This window comes from Psittacula echo (assembly GCF_963264785.1).
Source record: "Psittacula echo genome assembly, contig: SCAFFOLD_141, whole genome shotgun sequence".
NCBI classification, from domain to species: domain Eukaryota; kingdom Metazoa; phylum Chordata; class Aves; order Psittaciformes; family Psittacidae; genus Psittacula; species Psittacula echo.
Window position 1 is genome coordinate 12,662 of NW_027664202.1, and position 22,957 is coordinate 35,618.

The 22,957-nt window shown below is 61.7% G+C and overlaps 2 protein-coding genes across 2 annotated transcripts; one reads left to right on the plus strand and one right to left on the minus strand.

Annotated features, from left to right (window-relative positions):
* Nucleotides 1-2,206: 2,206 nt before the first annotated feature.
* Nucleotides 2,207-9,121, minus strand: LOC308232670 (uncharacterized protein; the record flags this gene model as incomplete). Its single annotated transcript, XM_080639903.1, has 8 exons — nt 2,207-2,330; nt 2,939-3,022; nt 4,322-4,474; nt 5,172-5,276; nt 6,067-6,141; nt 6,824-6,889; nt 8,256-8,307; nt 8,751-9,121. The coding sequence occupies 8 exons, from the start codon at nt 9,119-9,121 to the stop codon at nt 2,259-2,261; spliced, it is 978 nt and encodes a 325-aa protein (XP_080496029.1). The 3' UTR covers nt 2,207-2,258.
* Nucleotides 9,056-13,143, plus strand: BAX (BCL2 associated X, apoptosis regulator). Its single transcript, XM_080639906.1, has 5 exons — nt 9,056-9,148; nt 10,821-11,015; nt 11,742-11,877; nt 12,654-12,758; nt 12,861-13,143. The coding sequence occupies exons 1-5, from the start codon at nt 9,120-9,122 to the stop codon at nt 12,960-12,962; spliced, it is 567 nt and encodes a 188-aa protein (XP_080496032.1). The 5' UTR covers nt 9,056-9,119; the 3' UTR covers nt 12,963-13,143.
* Nucleotides 13,144-22,957: the final 9,814 nt, after the last annotated feature.

Genomic DNA, 22,957 nt, shown 5'->3' on the forward strand with positions numbered 1-22,957 from the left:
CTGTGTCTCTCTATGGGTCTCTATGTCTCTGTCTCTCTATGGGTCTCTCTGTGTCTCTCTATGGGTCTCTATGTCTCTGTCTCTCTATGGGTCTCTCTGTGTCTCTCTATGGGTCTCTATGTCTCTGTCTCTCTATGGGTCTCTCTGTGTCTCTCTATGGGTCTCTCTGTGTCTCTCTGTGGGTCTCTATGTCTCTGTCTCTCTGTGGGTCTCTCTGTGTCTCTCTATGGGTCTCTATGTCTCTGTCTCTCTGTGGGTCTCTCTGTGTCTCTCTATGGGTCTCTATGTCTCTGTCTCTCTGTGGGTCTCTCTGTGTCTCTCTATGGGTCTCTCTGTGTCTCTCTATGGGTCTCTATGTCTCTGTGTCTCTCTATGGGTCTCTCTGTGTCTCTCTATGGGTCTCTATGTCTCTGTCTCTCTATGGGTCTCTCTGTGTCTCTCTATGGGTCTCTATGGGTCTCTATGTCTCTGTCTCTCTATGGGTCTCTCTGTCTCTGTCTCCCTGTGGGTCCCTCTGTGTCTCTCCACGGGTCCCTCGGGCCCCCCCGTGCTGGCCTGCGGCGCTCACTGACCTGCGGCACCGCTGGATCCACCGCCCCATGACGCTGTGGAACGCGGCCCGCTCCAGCCCCGCGCCCGCCGCCGCCGCCGCCGCCGCCGCCTCCAGCATGGAGCCCAGAGCGCGCAGGCGCCGCTCGCCCGCGCTGCGCCCGGTCACGGCCGCCAGGTACTGGAGGACCCGCGCGGCGGGCACGCGGCCTGCCGGCAGGGGGCGCTCAGGGACGCTGTGCCCGCTCTGCGCCGCTCTATGGGGGTCTGTGGGGCTCGGTGGGGCTCTATGGTCTCTATGGGGGTTCTATGGGGTCCCTATGGGGCTCTCTCTATGGGTCGCTATGGGGTCTGTCTGGGTCCGTATGGGTCTCTATGGGTCCCTATGGGTCTCTCTGTGTCCCTATGGGTCTCTATGGGTCTCTCTGGATCCCTATGGGGTCCCTATGGGTCTCTCTGGGTCCCTATGGGTCCCTCTGGGTCTCTCTGGGTCCCTATGGGTCTCTATGGGTCCCTATGGGTCTCTCTATGGGTCTCTATGGGTCTCTCTGGATCCCTATGGGTCCCTATGGGTCCCTCTGGGTCCCTATGGGTCTCTCTGGGTCCCTATGGGGTCCCTATGGGTCTCTCTATGGGTCTCTCTATGGGTCCCTATGGGTCTCTCTGGGTCCCTATGGGGTCCCTATGGGTCTCTATGGTCTCTCTGGGTCCCTATGGGTCTCTCTATGGGTCCCTATGGGTCTCTCTGGGTCCCTATGGGGTCCCTATGGGTCTCTATGGTCTCTCTGGGTCCCTATGGGTCTCTCTATGGGTCCCTATGGGTCCCTATGGGTCTCTATGGGTCCCTATGGGTCTCTCTATGGGTCCCTATGGGTCTCTATGGGTCCCTATGGGTCCCTATGGGTCCCTATGGGTCTCTCTCTGGGTCTCTATGGGTCCCTATGAGGTCCCTATGGGTCCCTATGGGTCTCTATGGGTCCCTATGAGGTCCCTATGGGTCCCTATGGGTCTCTATGGGTCCGTACCTGTCCTCTGGGGGTCGCAAGCGTCAAAGGTGGCATCGAGCACAAATTCCAGCCCGGAGCCGCTCCCGGGCTCCCCCCGCGCCGGGGCCGGGGCCGCTTCCGGGGCTCCCCCCCCCTCGCCCGCTCCCCCCGCGCGGGGCCGGGACCGGGACCGGGATCGGGATCGGGATCGGGGCCGGGACCCGCCCGGGGCCGCCTCCAGCGGCGGCGGCGCCGCCATGGCCGGAGGTGGGGGGGGGGGGGGGTCCCTGAGGTGAGGGGAGAGGGGCGGAGCTGAGCGCGAGCCGTTCCCGCCTGCAGGGGCTGAGCCAATCACAAGCCGGGATCTCCACCGAGGGGCGGGGCTCAGCGCGAGCCGTTCCCGCCCGAGAGGGGCGAGGCCAATCACAACGCAGTGGGCGTGGCCAAGAGGGCTTCCTGAGGAGAAAGGGGCGGAGCCACGCTCGAGCTGTTCCCGCTCCGAGGGGCTGGACCAATCACAAGGGAGGGGGGCGTGGCTAAAGGGGGGGTCTTGAGGGGAAAGAGGCGGGGCTGCGAGCTGCCCATAAATGGGCATGTCCTACCCCCAAGCCACGCCCCGTGTGGGAAGCGGGCTTGGTCCCGCCCCCTCCCCGCTCTCATTGGTCGGCGCTGCCAGTTCCTGATGTTTTATTGGCTGAAGCGGGGGAAGGGGCGGAGCCAAGCTCATGGCGCCATCGGGGGCTCGTCCGGGTCCAGGTTCCGGATGAGGAACATCGAGAGCAGCAGGAGCAGCAGCTGGGGGGAGAGAGCGCCCCCTAGAGCATGGGCTGACCCACAGAGAGCCCCAGAGAGAGCCCCATAGACCCACAGAGAGCCCCATAGACTGCCCTGTAGACCCATAGACTGCCCCATAGAGGCATAGAGAGACCCATAGAGAGCTCCGTAGACCCATAGAGTGCCAAATAGAGTGCCCCATAGAGCATGGACTGCCCCATAGCGTCCCATAGGCCCATAGAGGGCCCCATAGACCCATGGAGCGCCCCATACAGCATGGAGTGCCCCATAGAGCATGGACTGGCCCATAGAGTGCCCCATAGAGCATGGACTGCCCCATAGAGTGCCCCGTAAAGTGCCCCATAGAGTGCCCCATAGATCCATTGGCAGCCCCATAGACCCATAGAGTGCCCCATAGACCAATAGAGCTCCCCATAGAGCATGGACTGCCCCATGGACTGCCCCATAGAGTGCCCCATGGAGTGCCCCATGGAGTGCCCCATGGAGTGCCCCATGGAGTGCCCCATAGAGTGCCCCATGGAGTGCCCCATAGAGTGCCCCATAGACCCTGTCCCGCCTCCCAGGCAGCCCCAGCCCCTCCTGCCCCATAGCCCAGCCCCACTCCTCACCTCCACGAGGCCACAGCCAAGGCCGACCGCAAGCACCGAGAGCAGGTTCTGAGCCAGCCAGCGCCGGGCGCCCTCAGCACAGCCCTGGGGCAATGGGGGCAATGGGGACAATGGGGGCAATGGGGGGCAATGGGGGCAATGGGGGCAATGGGGGCAATGGGGGGCAATGGGGGGCAATGGGGGTAATGGGGGCAATGGGGGTAATGGGGACAATGGGGGCCATGGGGGCAATGGGGGGCAATGGGGAGCAATGGGGGGCAATGGGGTTAATGGGAGCAATGGGGGCAATGGGGGGCAATGGGGGCAATGGGGGGCAATGGGGGCAATGGGGAGCAATGGGGGGCAATGGGGTTAATGGGAGCAATGGGGGCAATGGGGGCAATGGGGGCAATGGGGGCAATGGGGACAATGCGGAGCAATGGGGAGCAATGGGGGCAATGGGGGCAACGGGTGCCAAAAGGTGTCAATGGGTATCAACAAATGCCAATGGATATCAATGGGTATCAATGGGTATCTGGGTATCAATGGGCTCAATGGGCATCAATGGGTATCAATGGGCATCAATGGGTATCAATGAGTATCAATGGGTATCAATGGGCCCAATGGGTATCAATGAGTATCAATGGGTATCAATGGATATCAATGGGTGCCAATGGGTATCAACGGGGGTCAATGGGTATCAATGGGGTCAATGGGTATCAATGGGTATCAATGGGTATCAATGGGCTCAATGGGTATCAATGGGGTCAATGGGTATCAATGGGTATCAATGGGCTCAATGGGTATCAATGGGCCCAATGGGTATCAATGAGTATCAATGGGTATCAATGGATATCAATGGGTGCCAATGGGTATCAATGGGGGTCAATGGGTATCAATGGGGTCAATGGGTATCAATGGGTATCAATGGGGTCAATGTGTATCAATGGGTATCAATGGGTATCAATGGGTATCAATGGGTGCCAATGGGCTCAATGGGTATCAATGGGTATCAGTGGGTATCAATGGGTGCCAATGGGCCCAATGGGTATCAATGGGTATCAATGGGCCCAATGGGTATCAATGGGTATCAATGGGTATCAGTGGGTATCAATGGGTGCCAATGGGTATCAATGGGTATCAGTGGGTATCAATGGATGCCAATGGGTATCAATGGGTATCAGTGGGTATCAATGGGTGCCAATGGGTATCAATGGGTATCAGTGGGTATCAATGGGTGCCAATGGGTATCAATGGGTATCAATGGGTGCCAATGGGTATCAGTGGGTATCAGTGGGTATCAATGGGTGCCAATGGGTATCAATGGGTATCAGTGGGTATCAATGGATGCCAATGGGTATCAATGGGTATCAGTGGGTATCAATGGGTGCCAATGGGTCTCACCACAGGGAACAGCTCCTGTGGTGCCGCCGTGGGGCAGCGGCCGTGGGGCAGGCGCGGGGGGGTCCCTTGGGTGCTGTTGGGGGCAAGGCAGGAGCAGGCGACGGCCCCGGGGGGGCTCCAGTCCTGGGGCCCGGCCCAGCCACAGCAATGGAGCTGCAGGACAATGGGGTCAATGGGGGCTATGGGGCCCATGGGTCTCTATGGATGCTACGAGTCAATAGGTCTCTATGGGTGCTATGGGGCTCTATGGGGCTGTATGGGTGCTATGGGTGCTATGGGTCTCTATGGGGCTCTATGGGTGCTATGGGCCTCTATGGGTGCTATGGGGCTGTATGGGTGCTATGGGGCTGTATGGGTGCTATGGGGCTGTATGGGTGCTATGGGGCTCTATGGGGCTGTATGGGTGCTATGGGGCTCTATGGGGCTGTATGGGTGCTATGGGTCTCTATGGGGCTCTATCGGTGCTATGGGGCTCTATGGGTGCTATGGGTGCTATGGGGCTCTATGGGCACTATGGGGCTCTATGGGTCTCTATGGGCACTATGGCGCTCTATGGGGCTCTATGGGTGCTATGGGTGCTATGTGGCTCTATGGGGCTCTATGGGTTCTATGGGTGCTATGGGGCTCTATGGGCTCTATGGGTCTCTATGGGACTCTATGGGGCTCTATGGGGCTCTATGTGTGCTATGGGGCTCTATGGGGCTCTATGGGTGCTATGGGTGCTATGGGGCTCTATGGGTGCTATGGGGCTCTATGGGTGCTATGGGGCTGTATGGGTGCTATGGGGCTGTATGGGTGCTATGGGGCTCTATGGGGCTGTATGGGTGCTATGGGGCTCTATGGGGCTCACCTGTTGCTGGACGAGGTCCCAGCCCTCGTGGGGCTCCCTGGGGGGCCCCTGGGCCGGGTACCCCTGGATCAGGTCCCGCGCGTGCGCCGCCAGCTTGGAGAACACCTGGGGGGCAGAGGGAGCCCAGCCCCATAGCACGGCCCGGCCCCATAGCATAGCCCTGCCCCATAGCACGGCCCCGCCCCATAGCACGGCCCCATAGCACGGCCCTGCCCCATAGCACGGCCCCATAGCATAGCCCTGCCCCATAGCACGGCCCTGCCCCATAGCACGGCCCCATAGCATAGCCCTGCCCCATAGCACGGCCCTGCCCCATAGCACGGCCCCATAGCATAGCCCTGCCCCATAGCACGGCCCCGCCCCATAGCACGGCCCCATAGCATAGCCCTGCCCCATAGCACGGCCCTGCCCCATAGCACGGCCCCATAGCATAGCCCTGCCCCATAGCACGGCCCTGCCCCATAGCCCTGCCCCATAGCATAGCCCTGCCCCATAGCACGGCCCTGCCCCATAGCACGGCCCTGCCCCATAGCATAGCCCTGCCCCATAGCACGGCCCTGCCCCATAGCACGGCCCCATAGCATAGCCCTGCCCCATAGCACGGCCCTGCCCCATAGCCCTGCCCCATAGCATAGCCCTGCCCCATAGCACGGCCCTGCCCCATAGCCCTGCCCCATAGCACGGCCCTGCCCCATAGCCCTGCCCCATAGCATAGCCCTGCCCCATAGCCCTGCCCCATAGCATAGCCCTGCCCCATAGCACAGCCCTGCCCCATAGCACGGCCCTGCCCCATAGCCCGGCCCCATAGCACGGCCCTGCCCCATAGCCCTGCCCCATAGCATAGCCCTGCCCCATAGCCCTGCCCCATAGCATAGCCCTGCCCCATAGCACTCACGTTGCCGCGCTGGGTGTAGACGATGACCCCCACCGTGATCTGGGCAGTGAAGAGCAGCAGCAGGGCCCCGAAGTACTTAGGGGGCAGAGATGGGGGCAGGAGAATGTATGGGGCAGGCCCCACGTGTGCCCCCCCCAGCCCCAGAAGTCCCCCATCCCCCCCTCCCCCACATCCTCCCCTCCTCCCTCCTTCCCCCTCCCCCCCATCCCCCCTCCCCCCATCCTCCCCCTCCCCCCCATCCCCCCTCCCCCCATTCCCCCCTCCCCTCCCCCTCCCCCCCCCTCCCCCCATCCCCCCCTCCCCCCCCGCCCCCCCCCACGCACCAGCCCCAGCAGGACCCTGCCCCCCCGCAGGGCCCCGATGCCCCCCAGGGCCCCCAAGGCCACGGCGCCGCCTCCGACCCCCAACCAGAGCCAGGCCCAGCCCCGGAGCGCCAAGAGCGGAGACCCTGGGGGGGGAACGGGGGGGGGCATGAGTGGGGCTGCCCCATAGAGGGGGTGCCCCATAGATAGGGGTGCCCCATAGAGGGGGTGCCCCATAGATAGGGGTGCCCCATAGAGGGGGTGCCCCATAGAGGGGGTGCCCCATAGATAGGGGTGCCCCATAGAGGGGGTGCCCCATAGAGGGGGTGCCCCATAGATAGGGGTGCCCCATAGAGGGGGTGCCCCATAGGTTATGGGGTGCCCCATAGAGGGGGTGCCCCATAGGTTATGGGGTGCCCCATAGGTTATGGGGTGCCCCATGGGGGGGTTCGTACCCAGCACCCAGCTGAGGCTCCATCGGTCAAGGAAGGCCCAGAGGCCCAAGGCCACAAGGAGGGACCCTAAAAGCTGGGGGGGGGGGAACAGAGCACCCAGAGCACCCAATGACCCCTATAGCCCCTATAGACCCCATAGAACCCATTGACACCTATAGATCCCATAGCACCCATAGCCCCCCATAGCACCCAAGGACCCCATAGCACTCATTGACCCCTATAGACCCCATAGCCCCCATAGCCCCTATAGACCCCATTGCCCCCATAGCACCCAAAGAACCCAAAGATCCCTATAGCCCCCATAGCCCCATAGCCCCATAGCCCCATAGCCCCCATAGCCCCCATAGCCCCATAGCCCCCATAGCCCCCATAGCCCCATAGCCCCCATAGCCCCCACAGTCCCCACAGCCCCCATAGCCCCATAGCCCCCATAGCCCCCATAGCCCCATAGCCCCCATAGCCCCCATAGCCCCATAGCCCCATAGCCCCCCATAGCCCCATAGCCCCCATAGCCCCTATAGCCCCCATAGCCCCCATAGCCCCATAGCCCCCCATAGCCCCATAGCCCCCCATAGCCCCATAGCCCCCATAGCCCCATAGCCCCCATAGCCCCCCATAGCCCCATAGCCCCCCATAGCCCCATAGCCCCATAGCCCCCCATAGCCCCATAGCCCCCCATAGCCCCCATAGCCCCCCATAGCCCCCATAGCCCCCATAGCCCCCCATAGCCCCCCATAGCCCCCCATAGCCCCCATAGCCCCATAGCCCCATAGCCCCCCATAGCCCCCATAGCCCCATAGCCCCCCATAGCCCCCCATAGCCCCATAGCCCCCCATAGCCCCCATAGCCCCCCATAGCCCCCCATAGCCCCCATAGCCCCATAGCCCCATAGCCCCCCATAGCCCCCATAGCCCCATAGCCCCCATAGCCCCCATAGCCCCATAGCCCCATAGCCCCCATAGCCCCCCATAGCCCCCATAGCCCCATAGCCCCCATAGCCCCCATAGCCCCATAGCCCCATAGCCCCCATAGCCCCATAGCCCCATAGCCCCCATAGCCCCATAGCCCCATAGCCCCATAGCCCCCATAGCCCCATAGCCCCATAGCCCCATAGCCCCCATGGATGCTCACCACGGCCACGCTGTTGCAGAGGCAGAGGAAGCTCCTGGCCAGGCCCAGGCAGCCCCTGGGCCCCATTGGCTGCACCCATGGGAGAGGAGGGGGGGATCAGCACCCGCTATGGGGCCATGGACCCCTATAGAACCCTATAGATCCCTATAGACACCCCATAGACCCCTATAGACACCCATAGACCCGTATAGACCCCTATAGACCCCTATACACCCCTATAGACCCCCCATAGAAGCCCTATAGACCCCCATAGGCCCCCATAGAAGCCCTATAGACCCCTATAGCACCCATAGGGCCCCACGGCCCCCCCACCTCCGCTCTCTGTGGGTGCTCCCCGCAGGGGCAGGAAGCGCCTGGGTGGGGGGGCGGAAGTTGGGTGGGGTCACGTGGGGCGCCCATGGGGTGCTATAGGGGGAGCCAATGGGTGCCTATGGGGTGCCTATGGGGGGCTATAGGGGGCTATGGGGTGCGCGTAGACCCCCGTAGCCCCCCCCAACCCAAAGACCGCCCATAGACCCCTATAGCCCCCCATAGCACCCATGGGGGCCCCAATACCCCCCTATAGGGGACCCCACTGCGCGCCCCCAACCCGAAGAGCGCGGGAACGCTCCCCATTGGTCGCCTTTCCCCACACTCCCCCTCCCCATTGGCCCGCGCTGCCTCAGGCTCCTATTGGCTGGCGCGGAGGCGCCGGTCCCGCTTCCCCCCCCCCCCACCGCCCCTCGGTTACCATAGCAACGGGGGGGGTAACCCCGCCCTTCCGTCACCATAGCGACGCTGTGCCCATGTGACCCACCCCTCCGTCTCCCGCCTCACGTGACCAGGACGTGACGCCGTGCGCGGAAAGGGGCCACGTGTTGCGGGCGCCAAGATGGCGGCGGCGGCGGCGGCAGCGGCGCAGCGGGGAGGGGGCGGCGGCGGCGGCGGCGGCGGGGGCGGAACCAACGCGGAGGCCGCGGGGGGGGGAGGCGCGGCCGGGAACGGCGGCGGCGGCGGTGACGCGGGGGGGGGCGGCGACGGCTGCAGAGAACCCGACCCCCCCCCCGGCGGCGGTGAGATGGGAGGGCCCGGGGGGGGGGCGGGAACGGGAACGATGGGGGGGGGGGGAACCGGGAGTGACCCCGACCCCCCCCCCCGGTTTGCAGTGGCCTCGTCGGAGCAGATCATGAGGACGGGGGCGCTGCTGCTGCGGGGGTGAGGGGGCGATGGGCGGGTCCATGGAGGGGTTCGGGGGGGGGGGGCTATAGGGGGTCTGTAGGGGGCTAGGGGCGTTTTATAGGGGAGGTCTATAGGGCACTATGGCGGTTGTACGGGGGGCTCTATAGGGCGCTATGGGGGTCTATAGGGGGCTATGGGGGGTCTATAGGGGGCCGTGGGGGTTCTATTGGGGGTCTATAGGGGGGTCTGTAGGGGGCTATGGGGGCTCTATAGGGGGGGTCTATAGGGGGCTATGGGGGTTCTATGGGGGGGACCCCAAGTTATGGGACTGAGTTATTATCCCGCTATCCCACGCCGTTATCCCGCTATCCCACGTTGTTATCCCGCTATCCCGCGCCGTTATCCCGCTATCCCACGTTGTTATCCCGATATCCCACGCCGTTATCCCGCTATCCCACGTTGTTATCCCGCTATCCCACGTTGCTATCCCGCTATCCCACGCCGTTATCCCGCTATCCCACGTTGTTATCCCGCTATCCCACGTTGATATCCCGCTATCCCACGCCGTTATCCCGCTATCCCACGTTGTTATCCCGCTATCCCGCGCCGTTATCCCGCTATCCCACGCCGTTATCCCGCTATCCCGCGCCGTTATCCCGCTATCCCACGTTGTTATCCCGCTATCCCACGTTGTTATCCCGCTATCCCGCGCCGTTATCCCGCTATCCCACGCCGTTATCCCGCTATCCCACGCCGTTATCCCGCTATCCCACGCCGTTATCCCGCTATCCCGCGCCGTTATCCCGCTATCCCACGTTGTTATCCCGCTATCGCACGCCGTTATCCCGCTATCCCACGCCGTTATCCCGCTATCCCACGCCGTTATCCCGCTATCCCACGTTGTTATCCCGCTATCCCACGCCGTTATCCCGCTATCCCACGCCGTTATCCCGCTATCCCGCGCCGTTATCCCGCTATCCCACGTTGTTATCCCGCTATCCCGCGCCGTTATCCCGCTATCGCACGTTGTTATCCCGCTATCCCGCGCCGTTATCCCGCTATCCCGCGCCGTTATCCCGCTATCCCCTCCCGTTATCCCGCTATCCCACGCCGTTATCCCGCTATCCCGCGCCGTTATCCCGCTATCCCACGTTGTTATCCCGCTATCCCACGCCGTTATCCCGCTATCCCACGTTGTTATCCCGCTATCCCACGCCGTTATCCCGCAATCCCGCGCCGTTATCCCGCTATCCCACGTTGTTATCCCGCTATCCCACGCCGTTATCCCGCTATCCCACGTTGTTATCCCGCTATCCCATGTTGTTATCCCGCTATCCCGCGCCGTTATCCCGCTATCCCGCGCCGTTATCCCGCTATCCCACGCCGTTATCCCGCTATCCCACATTGTTATCCCGCTATCGCACGTTGTTATCCCGCTATCCCGCGCCGTTATCCCGCTATCCCACGTTGTTATCCCGATATCCCACGTTGTTATCCCGCTATCCCACGTTGTTATCCCGCTATCCCACGCCGTTATCCCGCTATCCCACGTTGTTATCCCGCTATCCCGCGCCGTTATCCCGCTATCCCGCGCCGTTATCCCGCTATCCCACGCCGTTATCCCGCTATCCCACGTTGTTATCCCGCTATCCCGCGCCGTTATCCCGCTATCCCGCGCCGTTATCCCGTTGCTCTCCCTCCACGCCAGCTTCATCCGGGATCACGTGGAGCGCTGCGGGGACGCGGCCGCGCTCGCCCTGGGCCGGGCGGAGCTGGGGGCGGAGCCGGAGGCGGGGCCAGGCCCGGGGGCGGGGCCTGCGCGGGGCGCGCCCGACACGAAGCGGCTCAGCGAGTGCCTGCGGCGGATCGGGGACGAGCTGGACCGGAACCAGGAGCTGCAGCGGTGCCTATGGGGGCTATGGGGGGGGTCTATAGGGGTGTCTATGGGGGGTCTATAGGGGATCTATGGTGGGGCTATAGGGGCCTATGGGGGGGTTCTATAGGGGGGGGTTATAGGAGCGTCTATGGGGGGTCTATAGGGGGTCTATGGTAGGGCTATAGGGGCCTATGGGGGGGTGTCTATGGGGGGTCTATAGGGGATCTGTGGGGGTCTATGGTGGGGCTATAGGGGCCTATGGGAGGGTTCTATAGGGGGGTTTTATAGGAGCGTCTATGGGGGGTCTATAGGGGATCTATGGTAGGGCTATAGGGGCCTATGGGGGGGATTCTATAGGGGCTAGTGGGGGGTTTATAGAGGTGTCTATGGGGGTTCTATAGGGGATCTATGGTGGGGCTGTAGGGGCCTATGGGGGGGTGTCTATGGGGGGTCTATAGGGGATCTATGCGGGTCTGTGGTGGGGCTATAGGGGCCTATGGGGGGGTCTATGGGATGTCTATGGGGGGGTCTATAAGGGAGTCTATGGGGGTGTCTATGGGAGTCTATGGGGTGGCCATAGGGCTGTCTATTGGGTGCTTATCTGGGTCTTTGGGGTGTCTGCGGGGGGTCTATGGGGGTCTATAGGCGCCTACAGAGGGTATCAATGGGGGTGTCCGACTGCGGCCGTGCCGGCTGCGGCCGGGTCCATTCCCTGCCCGGGGAGGGGGGGGTCCTGACCCCGTCCCCCCCCAGGATGATCGCGGACGTGGGCTGCGAGGCCCCCAAGGAGCTCTTCTTCAAGGTGGCCGCCGAGATGTTCGCCGATGGCGCCTTCAACTGGGGCCGCGTCGTCGCCCTCTTCTACTTCGCCTGCAAACTGGTGCTCAAGGTGCGTCCGGGCCCCAAAACCCCCCCGAGCCCTTCGGCACCCCCAAAACCCCCTTGAAACCCCCCAAAACCCCCTTTAACCCCCCAAAACCCCTTTAACCCCCCCAAAACCCCCTTGAAACCCCCCAAAACCCCCTTTAACCCCCCCAAACCCCTTTAACCCCCCCAAAACCCACTTTAACCCCCCCAAAACCCCTTTAACCCCCCCAAACCCCTTTAACCCCCCCCAAACCCCTTTAACCCCCCCAAAACCCCTTTAACCCCCCCAAACCCCTTTAACCCCCCCAAAACCCCATTAACCCCCCCAAACCCCTTTAACCCCCCCAAAACCCCCTTTAACCCCCCCAAAACCCCTTTAACCCCCCAAAACCCCTTTAACCCCCCCAAAACCCCTTTAACCCCCCCAAAACCCCCTTTAACGCCCCCAAAACCCCATTAACCCCCCCAAACCCCTTTAACCCCCCCAAAACCCCCTTTAGCCCCCCCAAAACCCCTTTAACCCCCCCAAACCCCTTTAACCCCCCCAAAACCCCTTTAACCCCCCAAAACCCCATTAACCCCCCCAAACCCCTTTAACCCCCCCAAAACCCCCTTTAACCCCCCCAAAACCCCTTTAACCCCCCCAAACCTCTTTAAACCCCCCCCAAACCCCCTTTAACCCCCCCCAAACCCCCTTTAACCCCCCCCAAACCCCTTTAACCCCCCCCCAAAACCCCTTTAACCCCCCCAAACCCCCTTTGTGCCCCCCCCGTCCATGCATTGGTTCCTCCCACCCAGGCGCTCTGTGCCAGGCTCCCGGAGCTGGTCCGCACCATCCTGGCCTGGACCATGGAGTACCTGCGGGAGCACGTCCTGGGCTGGATCCAGGCGCAGGGCGGATGGGTGAGTGCAGGGGGGGGGCAATGGGGGGGTCATGGGGGGCAATGGGGCCGTGGTGACCCCCCCTTTCTCCCCCTGTGTGTGTGTGTCCCCCCCCCCCCCCAGGACGGGTTGCTGTCGTCCTCGCTCGCCCCCTCCTGGCAGGCCCTCACCCTCTTCGCTGCCGGGGTCCTCACCGCCTCCCTCACCATATGGAAGATGTCGTAGGGGGGGGCCCCCTGTGATACCCTCATAGGGGACCCCCCCCATTGACCCCCCCATAGGAGACCCCCCCATTGACCCCCCCAATGAACCTCCCATTGACCCCCCATTGAGCCCCCCCAATGAACCCCCCATTGACCCCCCCATAGGAGACCCCCCCATTGACCCCCCAATGAACCCCCCATTGACCCCCCATTGAGCCCCCCAATGAACCCCCCATTGACCCCCCCATAGGAGACCCCCCCATTGAGCCCCCCAATGAACCCCCCATTGACCCCCTCATAGGGGACCCCCCCATTGACCCCCCCATAGGGGACACCCCATTGAGCCCTCCCATAGGAGACCCCCCCCATTGACCCCCCCAGTGAACCTCCCATTGCCCCCCCCCATAGGAGACCCCCCCATTGACCCCCCAATGAACCTCCCATTGACCCCCCCCAATGAACCCCCCATTGACCCCCCCCCATAGGAGACCCCCCCATTGACCCCCCAATGAACCTCCCATTGACCCCCCCAATGAACCCCCCATTGACCCCCCCCATAGGAGACCCCCCCATTGACCCCCCCAATGAACCCCCCGTTGACCCCCTCATAGGGGAACCCCCTATTGACCCCCCCATAGGAGACCCCCCCATTGACCCCCCCAATGAACGTCCCATTGACCCCCCCATAGGGGATTCCCCCTAAAGGCCCCCCCATTGACCCCCCCAATGACCCCCCCATTGACCTCCATTGGCCCCCCCAATGCCTCCCACTGACCCCCCCACAAAGACCCCCCCATACCCCCACCCTGGCCTCCCCAATGTCCCCCATTCCCACTATTGGGGTCTCCTTTATGGGGGGCCCCCCTCCCAGAGCTTCCCCCCCATGTAATGAATAGGGGGTGGGGGGGGGTCACAGTGCCCCCCCCATGTGCAATAACCCCCCCCCCCCCCAGGACCCCTTTACCCCCCCCTTGGTGCCTCTATTGGGGGGGGGGCCCCCCCTTTGGACCCCCCCCACTGACACAATCAACGACCCAAAAGTGCTGCGCCCCCCCCCCCGCCTTTGACACACACCCCCCCCTCGGAGGGGGGGTGACGTCATGACGTGATGACGTCATCGCGCCCCCCCCCCCTTTGTGATTGATTTTTTCTTGCTCTTCTTTTTGTATTTTTTTTGTATTTTTGGGGAATTTTGGATTTCAAAATAAAGGGGAAAAAGGAGAAAAATGGGAATTGAGGCCCCCCCGGGACCCCCCCGCCCTCAAAACCCCCCCAAAACCCCCTAAAACCACCCAAAACCCCTGCCCCCCCCCGCCCTGCAGTGCAATGGGCTCACCCAGAGCACCCCCATGAGGGGAATGGACGCGCCCGAGGTGGGGGGGAACCCGCGGTCATTGAGGGCTGTTGGGCCATTAACTTCTAATTAATGAGTTATTAAGCGCTAATTAATGAGGTATTAACCGCTAATTACTGGGTTATTAACGAGCAATGAATCGTTGATGAATGGGCCATTGCCCGCTAATAAATGAGCTATTAAGCTCTAATTAATGAGGTATTAATGAGCAATGAATCGTTAATGAGTGAAACATTTCCTGCTAATTAATGAGCCATAAGCTGCTAATTAATGAGCTATTAACTGGTAATTAGTGAGCAATGCGTCACCAATGAATGAGCTGTTGCCCGCTGATTAATGAGCTATTAACCGTTAACGAGTCAGTCTCTAATTAATGAGCTATTAACGGCTAATTAATGAGCTATGAACAGATACTGTCCCGTTAATATATAATATCCATTAATGGCTAATTAATGTCCCATTAATCTCTAATTAATGCCTCATTAATCGCTAATTAATGCTCTATTAATCTGTAATTAATTCCTCAGTAATGTAATTAATGATTCATTAATTCAAGATTCGTTTCTAATTGATGCCCCATTAATCTCAATACTCCATTAATTTAATTAGTAGTTCATTAATTTAATACATTAATTTCTAATTGATGTCCTATTAATCTCTAATAATTAATAATTCATCAATTCCTTATTAATGTCTATTAACCTCTAATGTCTATTAATCTCTATTTAATAATTAGTAGTTCATTAATTTAATACATTAATTTCTAATTGATGTCCTATTAATCTCTAACTAATAATTAATAATTCATCAACTCCTTATTAATGTCTATTAATCTCTAATGTCTATTAATCTCTAATTAATAATGCATTACTTGCTAATTACCGCCCCATTGATCTCCAATTAACGCTCCATTAATCCGTTAATGACCCCGCTCAATCTCAGCTCCTCACTCCCCCCCCCCCCCGGTTGGTCACGTGCCCCCCTTGGCCCCTCCCACCACCCCCCCCCCGTTAATCCCCGTTCATCCCCTCCGCTCCCGCCGCGCGCTCCCGCGGCTCCTCGCGCCCAGGTACAGGGGGGGGCGAGGGGGGGGTCCCGGTCCCGGTCCCGGTCCCGGTGTGAGAGGGGCGGGCGGGGGGGGGGGGGGGGGGTCCCGGCCATGCCCCCCCTTGCGCTGCCGCTGCTGCTGCTGCTCCTGGGGGGGGTCCTCGTGCGCTGCGAGCCAGAACCCCCCCCCCGCCCCCCCCCGCGCTTCCTCTGCACCCCGCTCCCCGCCGAGGCCGCATGCGCGGGGGGGGGCCCGTACCAAGACCCCTACGAGCTGGGGGGGGGTCCCCAGGACCCGCTGGGCACCGTCCTGCGCCTGCGCGAGGCGCTCGTGCGCCAGCGGGAGGCGGCGCTGGAGCTCGCGGCCAAGCTCGGGCGCTGCGAGGCTGCGAGGGGGGGGGGGGGGGGCCCAGGAGGAGGAGGAGGAAGAGGAGGGGGGGGAGCAGCGAGCGCTGGAGGGGCTGAGACAGCGACTGAGGGAGCTGCAGGTGAGGGGGGGCAATGGGGTGATGGGGGTGATGGGGGCGATGGGGTAATGGGGGTAATGGGGGTGATGGGGTAATGGGGGTGATGGGGGTGATGGGGTAATGGGGGTGATGGGGTAATGGGGGTAATGGGGGTGATGGGGTAATGGGGGTGATGGGGGTGATGGGGTAATGGGGGTGATGGGGCAATGGGGGTGATGGGGCGGGCAATGGGGGTGATGGGGGCCATGGGGCAGGGCTCTATGGGGTGCATTATCCTCATGCCCCTCCCCCCACGCTGACCTTCCCCCCCCCCCCCCCTTTCTCGGCCTCTGTTTGACCCCGGGGGGGGGAGGGGCGGATTAACGGCTTAATGATGCCCGGGGTTGGGGGGAGGGGCAGGGGAGAGACGGGGGATGGGAGGGGTAAGGGGGCAGATGGGGGTCTATGGGGCGAGCTATGGGGGTCTGTGGGGCAAGCTATGGGGCAGATGGGGGTCTATGGGGTGGGCTATGGGGGTCTGTGGGGCAAGCTATGGGGCAGATGGGGGGCTATGGGGCAGCCGTGGGTCAGTGGCGGGCTCCCGGCAGAGCCGCAACGCCTCGGGGCTGCGGGAGGCGCTGCAGAAGAAGATCCGGCTGCTGGAGCTGCAGCTGCATCCCCACGGCAACGGCACCGATCCCCATGGCAACGGCCGCGGGCACCACGGCGACCACCACGACGGCCATCACCATGGCAACCACCACGGGCACCATGGCAAAGCCGGGGACCACGGCATCCTCCATAGCAACCACCACGAGGGTCTCCATGGCAACCACCATGGTCACCATGGCGACCATGGCAAGGCCGGGGACCACGGCATCCTCCATAGCAACCACCACGAGGGTCTCCATGGCAACCACCACGGGCACCATGGCAAAGCCGGGGACCACGGCATCCTCCATAGCAACCACCACGAGGGTCTCCATGGCAACCACCACGGGCACCATGGCAAGGCCGGGGACCACAGCATCCTCCATAGCAACCACCACGAGGGTCTCCATGGCAACCACCACGGGCACCATGGCAAGGCCGGGGACCACAGCATCCTCCATAGCAACCACCACGAGGGTCTCCATGGCAACCACCATGGTCACCATGGCGACCATGGCAAGGCCGGGGACCACGGCATCCTCCATAGCAACCACCACGAGGGTCTCCATGGCAACCACCACGGTCACCATGGCGACCACGGCAAGGCCGGGGACCACGGCAGCCACCGCAGCATCCTCCATAGCAACCGCCACGGTCACCATGGCGACCACGAGAAGCACAGCAGCCACCACGAGGGTCTCCATGGCAACCACCATGGTCACCATGATGACCACAGCAAGTCCAGTGACCACGGCATCCTCCATAGCATCCACCACGGTCACCATGGCGACTACGGCAAAGCCGGGGACCACAGCAACCACCACAGCATCCTCCATAGCAACCGCCATGAGGGTCTCCATGGCAACCACCACAGTCACCATGGCGACCACAGCAAGGCCGGGGACCACAGCATCCTTCATGGCAACCACCATGGTCACCATGGCGACCACAGCAAGGCCGGGGACCACAGCATCCTTCATGGCAACCACCACGGCCCCCATGGCGACCACAGCAAGGCCGGGGACCCTGCCAAAGCCCACAGCCCCCTCCATAGCAACCACCATGGGCACAATGGCGACCACGGCGATCACCATGGCAACCACAGCAAGGCCAGCGACCATCGCCATCCCCCCCAGCACAGCCTCCTCCGTAGCAACCCCTTCGGTCGCCATGGCAACCAGCAGCCCCAGCCCCCCGGCAAGCACAGCAACAACCCCTTCGAGGACGCCTACGGCCACCGCGCCGGCTATCCCCATGGCAACCACCACGGGAACCATGGCAACCACCACGAGGAGCAGCCCTGGCGCCGTCGCCATGGCGACCGCAGCGACCACGACGAGGAGGAGGACCACGACGACCCCGGGGACCACGGGGACCCCCAGGACAAGGACAAAGGTGAGGGGGGGGGGCCCCAGGGATGGGGACCCCAGGGACCAGTCTTTGAGTGCCTCCATTAATGTGTTCCCCCATCCCCCCATCCTCCCCATCCTCCCATCCCCCCCATCCCCCCCCATTCTCCCCATCCACCCATTCCCCCATCCTCCCATCCCCCCCATCCCCCCCCATTCTCCCCATCCCCCCATTCCCCCCATACCCCCATCCCCCCCATCCTCCCATCCCCCCCATCCTCCCATTCCCCCCATTCCCCCATCCCCCCATCCCCCCCATTCCCCCCATCCCCCCCATCCCCCCCATCCCCCCCATCCCCCCATCCCCCCATTCCCCCATCCCATCCTCCCATCCCCCCCATCCCCCCCATCCCCCCCATTCCCCCCATCTCCCCCATTCCCCCCATCCCACCATCCCCCCATCCTCCCATCCCCCCCATCCCCCCATCCTCCCATCCCCCCCCATCCCCCCATCCCCCCATCCCCCCCATCCCACCATCCCCCCATCCTCCCATCCCCCCATCCTCCCATCCCCCCCATCCCCCCATCCCCCCATCCCCCCATCCCCCCCATCCCCCCATCCCCCCATCCTCCCATCCCCCCCCATCCCCCCCATCCCCCCCCATCCCCCCCATCCTCCCATCCCCCCCATCCCCCCCCATCCCCCCCATTCCCCCATCCCCCCCATCCCCCCATCCCCCCCATCCCCCCCATCCCCCCCATCCCCCCCCATGCTCCCCATCCCCTCCCATTCCCCCCATCCCCCCATCCTCCCATCCCCCCCATCCCCCCATCCTCCCATCCCCCCCCATCCCCCCCATCCCCCCCCATCCCCCCCATCCTCCCATCCCCCCCATCCCCCCCCATCCCCCCCATTCCCCCATCCCCCCCATCCCCCCCATCCCCCCCCATCCCCCCCATCCCCCCCCATCCCCCCCATCCCCCCCCATGCTCCCCATCCCCTCCCATCCCCCCCATCCCCCCCATCCCCCCCATTCCCCCCCCAGCCCCCCCCGCCCCTTTCCTCCTCTCCTTCCCGCTCCGCACCAATTACCTCTACGCGCGGGCGCGGGGCCCGGTGCTGCGGCGCCCCCTGGCGGCCGTCTCGGCCTGCCTGTGGCTGCGGCCGGCAGGGGGCGCCGCGGTGCTGGGGACGCCGTTCTCGTACGCGGCGCCCGGGCAGCCCAACGAGCTCGTGCTGCTGGCGTGGGGGGGCGGCCCCTGGAGCTGCTCGTCAATGACCAGGTACGGCACGGGGGGGGGTATGGGGGCTATGGGGGCTATAGGGGCTATGGGGAGTATAGGGGGCTATGGGGGTTATAGGGGCTATGGGGGGTTATGGGGGGTATAGGGGTTATAGAGGTTATAGGGGCTATGGGGAGTATAGGGGGCTATGGGGGTTATAGGGGCTATGGGGGGTTATAGGGGGGTATAGGGGTTATAGAGGTTATAGGGGCTATGGGGGTTATAGGGGCTATGGGGGTTATAGGGGCTATGGGGGGTTATGGGGGGTATAGGGGTTATAGAGGTTATAGGGGCTATGGGGGGGTATGGGGGCTATGGGGGCTATAGGGGCTATGGAGAGTATAGGGGGCTATGGGGGTTATAGGGGCTATGGGGGGTTATGGGGGGTATAGGGGTTATAGAGGGTATAGGGGCTATGGGGAGTATAGGGGGCTATGGGGGTTATAGGGGCTATGGGGGGTTATAGGGGGGTATAGGGGTTATAGAGGTTATAGGGGCCATGGGGGTTATAGGGGCTATGGGGGGTATGGGGCTATGGGGGGTTATAGGAGCTATGGGAGTTATAGGGGGGTATAGGGGTTATAGAGTCTATGGGGGGGTATGGGGCTATGGGGGTTATAGGGGCTATGGGGGGTTATAGGGGGGTATAGGGGTTATAGAGGTTATAGGGGCTATGGGGGGGTATGGGGCTATGGGGGTTATAGGGGCTATGGGGGGCTATAGGGGGGTATAGGGGTTATAGAGGTTATAGGGGCTATGGGGGGTATAGGGGGAATGGGGGGTATAGGGGCTATGGGGGTTTATGGGGGGTATAGGTGTTATAGAGTTTATAGGGGCTATGGGGCTACAGGGGGTATAGGGGGGTATAGGAGTTATAGGGGCTATGGGGGAGTATGGGGGCTGTGAGGGGCTATGGCGCTATAGGGGGTGTAGAGGGGGGTGGGGGGGTATGGGGGGTATAGGGGGTTATAATGGGGGTATTTGGGGGGTTAGCAGGGGTTATAGGGGGTCTATAGGGCTCTATGGTTTCTATGGGCTCTCTATGGGCTCTCTATGGGGGTCTATGGGGTCAATGGGTGTCTATGGGGTTCTATGGGCTCTCTGTGGGGTCTCTATGGGTGCCTATGGGGTTCTATGGGCTCTCTATGGGCTCTTTGGGTGTCTATGGGGGCTCTATGGGGGCTCTATGGGGCACAGCGCTATCAGTGTGTGTGTGCTGGGGCTCCCGGGTTGGTACCAATGTGCTGGGGGGGGGAGCTGCTGGCTCTGTGGGTGTGTATGGGGTCTATATGGGGTCTATATGGGGTCTATGGGGTATTGTTGGGGTGTATATGGGATATCTATGGGGTCTATATGGCGTAATGAGATATATTGGCTGCATATGGTAGATATATGGGATGTATATGGGGTATATATGATATATACAGCGTATATATGGGGTATTGGTGGGGTGTATATGGGTTATATATGGGGCATATATCACGTCAATGTGGGGTATATGGGGTATATATGGGCAATATATGATACATATATGGGTATATGATATATATATGGGATGTATATGGGGTATATATGATCTATATGGGGTATTTGAGACATATGGGACGTATATGGGGTATACATGATATATATGGATTATATATGGGGTATATTATATATATGGGATGTATATGGGGTATATATGATATATATCATGTCTATATGGGGTATATATGGGCTATATATGATACATATACGGGTATATAGCAGTATATGATATATATATGGGATGTGTATGGGGTATATATGATATATATGGGGTATTTGAGACATATGGCAGATATATGGGATGTAGACGGGGTATACATGATATATACAGATTATATATGGGGTATATGATACATATGGGACGTATATGGGGTATATATGATATATATCATGTCTATATGGGGTATATGATGCGTATGGGACGTATATGGGGTATATATGATATATATCATGTCTATATGGGGTATATATGGGCTATATACGGGCTGTACAGGGGGCACATACGGTATATACGGTGTACATGTGTCGCGTATACGGGCACATACGGGCTACCTATGGGGCGCGCGCGCGTGCGCGTGCGCGCAGTGCGCGCCCTTGGTCCTCCCCCCCAGGCGGCGGCGCTGTCGCTGTCGCCCACCCCGGGCCGCTGGCACCACGTGTGCGTCACGTGGTCGGCGGCGGGGGGCGCGTGGCGCAGCTTCCAGGACGGGGCCCCCCGCGGGGCGGGGGCGGGGCTGGCGCCGGGGCACGCGCTCAGAGCGGGCGGGGTCCTCGTGGTGGGGCAGGAGCAGGTAAAGGGGGGGCAACGGGGGGGGTATGGGGGGGGTATAGGGGGTGTATGGGGTATAGGGGGTATAGGGGGTATATGGGATATAGGGGGGTATGGGGGGGTATATGGGAGGGGGGGTATATGGGGGTATATATGGGGTATATGGGGGGTATATGGGGTCTATATGATGTATTTATGAGTCCCTATGGTCCCTGTGGGTCTCTATGGGTCCCTATGGGTCTCTCTGGGTCCCTATGGTCCCTATGGGTCTCTATGGGTCCCTATGGGTCCCTATGGTCCCTATGGTCCCTATGGGTCTCTATGGGTCTCTATGGGTCTCTATGGTCCCTATGGTCCCTGTGGGTCTCTATGGGTCCCTATGGGTCCCTATGGGTCTCTCTGGGTCCCTATGGTCCCTATGGGTCCCTATGGGTCCCTATGGTCCCTATGGTCCCTATGGGTCTCTATGGGTCCCTATGGGTCTCTATGGTCCCTATGGTCCCTATGGGTCTCTATGGGTCCCTATGGGTCCCTATGGTCCCTATGGGTCTCTATGGGTCTCTATGGTCCCTATGGTCCCTGTGGGTCTCTATGGGTCCCTATGGGTCTCTCTGGGTCCCTATGGGTCTCTATGGGTCCCTATGGGTCCCTATGGTCCCTATGGGTCTCTATGGGTCCCTATGGGTCTCTATGGTCCCTATGGTCCCTATGGTCCCTATGGTCCCTATGGTCCCTATGGGTCCCTATGGGTCTCTCTGGGTCCCTATGGGTCCCTATGGGTCCCTATGGGTCTCTATGGGTCCCTATGGTCCCTATGGTCCCTATGGGTCCCTATGGGTCCCTGTGGGTCTCTCTGGGCCGCAGGACGCGCTCGGGGGCCGCTTTGACGCGACGCAGTCGTTCCAGGGGGCGCTCTCGGGGCTGCAGCTTTGGGGCCGGGCCCTGGCGGCCGCCGAGGTGGCGGCGGTGGCCGCGTGCCGCGAGCGCCCCCGCGCGGACCTCCTGGCCTGGACCCAACCAGCGCTGGAGCTGCACGGGGGGGTCACGGCGCTGCCCTTCGAGCCCTGCGCATGAGCACGACCACAAACCCCCCCTCGCGGGGCGGCCCCCGTGGTACCGGCCCGGCACAGGGGGAGCCCCCGATGGGAACCGGCCCCAATGGGAAACACACATTCCCCCCCCCCCAAAATGGGACCTTCCCATTCACTCACCCCCCCCATAGAGATCCCCCCCCTCCAATGGGACCTTCCCATCCCCTGACCCCGCCCCATAGGGACCCCCCCTCCAATGGGAGTTTCCCATTCACTGCCCCCCCCCCAAAATGGGACCTTCCCATTCACTCACACCCCCCCATTGGGACCCCCCCTTAAATGGGACCTTCCCATTCACTCATTCCCCCCCCATAGGGTCCCCCCCTCCAATGGGAGTTTCCCATTCACTGCCCCCCCCCCCAAATGGGACCTTCCCATTCACTGCCCCCCCCCCAAATGGGACCTTCCCATTCACTCATCTCCCCCCATAAAGACCCCCCCATCCAATGGGACCTTCCCATCCCCTGACCCCCCCCCCCAAATAGGACCTTCCCATTCA

Coding starts and splice junctions, on each gene's coding strand:
- BAX (XM_080639906.1), top strand. CDS start 9,120: ATGAGGACGGGGGCGCTGCTGCTGCGGGG. Junction 9,149..10,820: donor GGGGCGCTGCTGCTGCGGGG/GTGAGGGGGCGA, acceptor CCTCCACGCCAG/CTTCATCCGGGATCACGTGG. Junction 11,878..12,653: donor CCTGCAAACTGGTGCTCAAG/GTGCGTCCGGGC, acceptor CCTCCCACCCAG/GCGCTCTGTGCCAGGCTCCC.